We start from the raw sequence: 5,307 nt of genomic DNA, 5'->3' as shown, positions 1-5,307 counted from the left end.
GTTTCAAAATGTCCACATGCCTTTAAATGCTGTAACCAGAGCTCCGTGACTGGTATATCAAAGAATTTTGTATGTGTCGTCCTTTCTGTGGGAAAGTACATATAAAAGACCCTTTGCTGCTAATTGAAAAATGTGGCACGTTTCCTCTCAAGACTTCATGTCAAAATTATCAATTGTTTGACATCCAATAGCCGATGATTAATTAATCAATGTGCCCTAGAGGTGTCGTTAAACAAAAAACAATTTGAACGAATTAAGCAAATATAACAAAGTATATGGCATCTCTTTGGCATTTCCCATCCAAAACCTATTCTCAACCAATATGAGTTTCACAGACGTTAAACGTTAGCAGCCATATTTGATAGATCCCGAAACATATAAATCAAAGAAAGTTTATTACTCGTTGAGATAATGCATCATATTAAATTTATAATATAGACGAGACAAAACGATAAAAATATGCATATAATATACACTGGCATTTTATTTACTATATAATAAAATTGGGTTTATTTAGATGAATATTGTCACATATTAAGGTACAGCTATCATTCTCCCATATACAGACATAACACTCATATTTAAAATACTGCCAACATATTGAACACACTTCTTACAACATGCATGTATTTGGAAAGAATATATTACAGATATTAAAAGGAACCGATTACTCGTGAAGAATTCGACTAAATGCAAATAGTATACGAGAAATGATTATTCCAACGAAGACATTTTATTAACCAGGGGCCCGTTCCAAGATGCAGTCTTAGAGCTAAGATCACCATAAGTGCACAAGGTAGCTATACACTTAAGGTGATCTTAAGTTTAGCGCCAAGATCGCTTCATGAAACGGGGCCCATGACTACCATATAGTGTTGAGTAAATGTGACGTGCGTATCATGAATACATTTTAAAGTCTTGACAAATTTATATTGTTCAAATAATTCGATTCTGTGGTTAAGTTGGACGTGGCGAGAGAAGCAACAACAACCTCAGACTGGCTTCCGTCTTGTGGGGACATTGGAGATGACATGGTCTTGTTAGATGTTCCCATACCTTGTCCTTTCTTCATCCCACAGGATTCCTTAAACAGTCTGATAACCCTTTTATTACATACAAACGATACGAATATATATACACCTTGCAGTCCGCACAATATTGTGAATATATACCACAGGGTCTCCAGGTTGGTGGCGGCCGCGACAAACGCAAACATCCAGTTTATACCGGTTAAGGTGGACATCTTCACGTACACTGAAAGGTAGCTCTTTTTGCCAATGAGATCGCTATTGTCAGAAGTCATTCCTCGGAGCGCCATGACGGTTGAAATGAACAAGACAATGTTAACCACCATGACGAAAATCACTGGGACAAGCAGGCCTCCTATGACGCCATAAAAATTAGAAATATAACAGATACCGTTCCCATACCCCAAATCAATGCCCTTCGTTATTATGATATTTACCATTATTGTTATGACAACGATGCAAGCTGGAACTGACAGACTGATACATACGTACGTCAAAAACTGTTGATGTTCGTCTGATCGAGTTGTCCTTGAGCTGAGCATTTTCCTGAAAACTCTGAACATATGGACCGTGCAGATCAACATCCACGTGAAAGAGCTAAGAAGAAAAAAGTGAAAACATATTCCGATTGCTCGGCAGACGACATTAAGTTCTACGCGCGCTATTCCGAACGTCTGCAAGGTCAGTGCGCAAATCAGCGTCAATATTAGACCCATTGTATTTTTACCAGGTAAAGTTCGCAAAGAGGAAAACAGGCAAAACACCAAGAGGGTAACCAACAAACAAAACAAAGACAAAGACTGACAAACCCAAGAAACAAGGATAAACTCGGTGGAAAAAATATCGTATGGTGACACGTATTGGCTGCTCGGTGGAACATAGGCAATGACCTCGTAACAGATGATGACCGAGTTATTTTCTTGCAGCGCAAACAGATCCGGTTCCACGGTGGTGTTAGACGCGGATAATATTAACCTCGATTTGTCTATGTAATACTCGGATTGAGTGACATAAACAAACGGGCATTCTAGAGTTTTTGATACAACGGAATATACGTATGTTTTCTTCTTAACGTACGGAAGTAGAACCCTGATCGGTATAAATATGCGCGCTTCGTGCATGACAATACGCTTTCCGACGTCGGGTTCTGCTTCTGCAATTAAAACTGGAGAAGACATCAAGTCTATTTCTACCTGTCTCACTTTGACGACCCATACCGATCTAGACGCGCTTATCAGCCGTTTTTCTAAAGATTCTAAAGACATTTCTGACAGAACAATAAATTTTGTGCGAAATATTAGTTGATACAAAAACGTTTCGTTCTGTTTCGTAAAAAGACGTACTCTGAACATGTCATATTTTATTATAGACGTCTCCAGTTTACTCTCAAATACGTCTTTAATCTGGTACGCGGTGTCTGTCAGCCACTGATTGATGCTGGAACCAATGTCGTAAGGCTTGGTGCTATTTAACGAAATTTGCAGATCGTATGCCAATCCTTTAGCACTCTGGAATATGACGTCACACTTTCTTTTGGATGCATCCAATATTCGTTTCTTCGAGCAATAGATTTGACGACATTTCCCCTGAAACAAAAAACAACAACAAAAAACAACATGTTAATAAGGTTAAGGAAGCATTAAACATTGTTTTGTTTAACAATACCATTATAGCACATTTATTAATAGTTTGTTTTATTTAACGACACCACTAGAGCACACTGAATAATCAGCTAAATTGGATGCATAGTCTTTGGTATGACAGTCCTTAATATGCCAGTCATGGAGCACTGTTAGGGACGGGGTAAAAACCAGCAATGAAGATTTTTTTATACGTAGTTTATTTTTAATACCATAGCTAAATTATTTGTATTATGCTTCTGTTCCCGACCCAAGACGTAGCCCAGTGGTAAAGCGCTCGCTTGATGCGCGGTCGGTTTGGAATCGATTCCCGTCAGTGGGCTAATTGGACTATTTCTCGCTCCACGACTGGTACATTAAAGGCCGTGGTATGTGCTATCCCTGTCTATGGGATGGCATATATAAAAGATCCCTCGAAAAGAGTAGCCCATGAAGTGGAGACAGCGGGTTTCCTCGCTCAATATCTGTGTGGTCCTTAACCATATGTCTGACGCCATATAACCGTAAATGAAATGTGTTGAGTGCGTCGTTAAATAAAACATTTTCTTCTTCATCTGTTCCCGACCCTTTCTAATCATAATCCACACACACACACACACACACACAGAGAGAGAGAGAGAGAGAGAGAGAGAGAGAGAGAGAGAGAGAGAGAGAGAGAGAGAGAGAGAGAGAGAGAGAGTGAGTGAGGTTGGTTGGGACGAGAAATAGTGCAATGGGCCCACCGATGGTGGTCGATCCTAAATCGACCGCGCATCAGACGAGCGTTAGGCTATGTCCCAATTATATATGTATGACAATATATCCTAAAACGACCCAGCCAACTATGAAATTGCACCGTCCCTCGCTACTCCGCCTCTCCCAATAACAACCAGAACTATGTATAGTTCATACTAGCATTCTTTAAAAACTGGATTTTCGGAACACTTTATTGCGATCATATTTTCAAAATCAATATAAACATGAATATAATTTTCAGTTCTAACATTAAATTTAGTTTTGTTTTGCGAAGCAATTAACACATGTGGAGATTCACGAGGATTACAGGTTGATATACCGTTCATTCCGAAATTTAGCAAAGATGAAGCAGGACGTGTGTGCCTGCTCTCTCGAGCTACCCCCCCCCCCCCACCTGGGGGGACTCATTGCTTCATACGGGACGTTACTGGAATACCGCGTCGCGTACACCGGGTCACGGGCAACCGTGACTTTGGTGTACGGCGACCCGGTAAAGAAACCAACTAGGAGGAGAAGGAGGAGGAAGACGGACGCGCCAGGGGCGGACCGGGGGAGGTCAAAACCGGTAGCTCAACTACCGGCGGCGACTTTTCCCGTTGAACCCCCCAAGCCCAAGTCAATACCAGCGAGGCCAGCTGATCCAGCTTTGCAGGATACAGTCGTCGACTCGCCAGTGGCGGACACGGTCCCTAACCAGGCCCAGATGGAGTCGCCACCAACAACTCCGACTACTTCAACCCCCGGGATTCCAGCGTTGCCACCCCACCCCAGAAAGAGTGGCGCTGTAGAGACCCAGGCCCGACTGGTACTCGTTGGAAAAACGAAAGGCGATGGTGTCACCAGGCGACCAGACAGCCAAGCCAAGTCCGCCGATACAACCGCCCCCACCTACATCATCTCCAGTGAACGACCAGCCCCCTGAAGAACCTTGGTCACTGCAGGCCGGCAAGCTCCCAACACGCTACTCCAGGCTGGTCAAGACCAACATTGGGGATGTCCGTCAGCTCCTTTGTGGACCGACTCCGGAGTCCTACCAACCTCTGCCACGAACTGAGGGAGAGTTCTCGGTGCGTAGGATCACGATAAACGATGGGCGAGGGATCTGCCTTACCGTTCGCCGGAAGGGACTTTTCAACCAAGGGATGCTTCTCGATGAAATGGACAACCCGACCATCCACCGCGTCATCAAGACCGTTGCCGGGGATGACTACCGTCCAATCACCGAGAGCATCGCCAAGTCCGCAAACCGGTACGGCCTCACCCATCTGGACTCGTCCCTATTCATCGCCTCTCCGTGACGACATCCCCGCTAACAACCTTTCCTAGGACAGGTAACAACCTCTTTTTTTGGGGCTAGTTAGACTTTAAACGTTTTGGAAGCAGTTCTAAATTCTTATGTTTATTTTTTTATAAGTAGTCTAACGCATTTTATTTTGGCGCCCGTTCAATTGCTCAAAATCACCTTAAAAACCTTTTGGCTGAGCAGTCTTAACTATTTTTGGTTAAATTTTAGAGTCCGGACATGTTTTGTATGCAGTTACTCTTTGTAGACTTAGGTAAAATACAGGCTTCACCGAGGAATCGAAATTCAGCCAATCAGAGCACGGCTCCCACTCGGTGTACTTCAAGTTTACGAAGTGTCTGCTATTTGGTCCGCGCTCGCGTCGACCTTACTAAATGGCTTTATTCCAAATTCCGCCCACCTCAAACTTACCCCCCCCCCCCCCCCTCCTGCTCCGGAGTTAGTCACTGGCGAAGTCAGAGGCTAAATCCGTGGTGGGCGTGCCTGAACCTCTGTGGATAGGGGCACGTAAAAAGAGTTTCCCAGTTCCCCAGATATACCGTTTGTCGTGTCACAGAGTGAGCGTGTGTAATCAAGAAACACAGTCTAATGACAAACCAAC

The 5,307-nt window shown here is 43.5% G+C and overlaps 1 protein-coding gene across 1 annotated transcript; it reads right to left on the bottom strand.

The window, feature by feature from the left end:
• Positions 1-910: 910 nt before the first annotated feature.
• LOC121370087 (adhesion G protein-coupled receptor L3-like) lies at positions 911-3,565 on the bottom strand. The gene is made up of 2 exons (XM_041495187.1): positions 3,560-3,565; positions 911-2,614 (listed from the first exon to the last, which is right to left on the bottom strand). Exons 1-2 carry the CDS (start codon positions 3,563-3,565, stop codon positions 911-913), a joined length of 1,710 nt encoding a protein of 569 aa, XP_041351121.1.
• Between the last annotated feature and the right edge of the window lie 1,742 nt (positions 3,566-5,307).

The sequence above is a fragment of the Gigantopelta aegis genome, chromosome 4, assembly GCF_016097555.1.
Source record: "Gigantopelta aegis isolate Gae_Host chromosome 4, Gae_host_genome, whole genome shotgun sequence".
Lineage (NCBI taxonomy): Eukaryota > Metazoa > Mollusca > Gastropoda > Neomphalida > Peltospiridae > Gigantopelta > Gigantopelta aegis.
The sequence above is the reverse complement of the archived record's forward strand: the minus strand, read 5'-3'. Positions and strand labels throughout refer to the sequence as shown.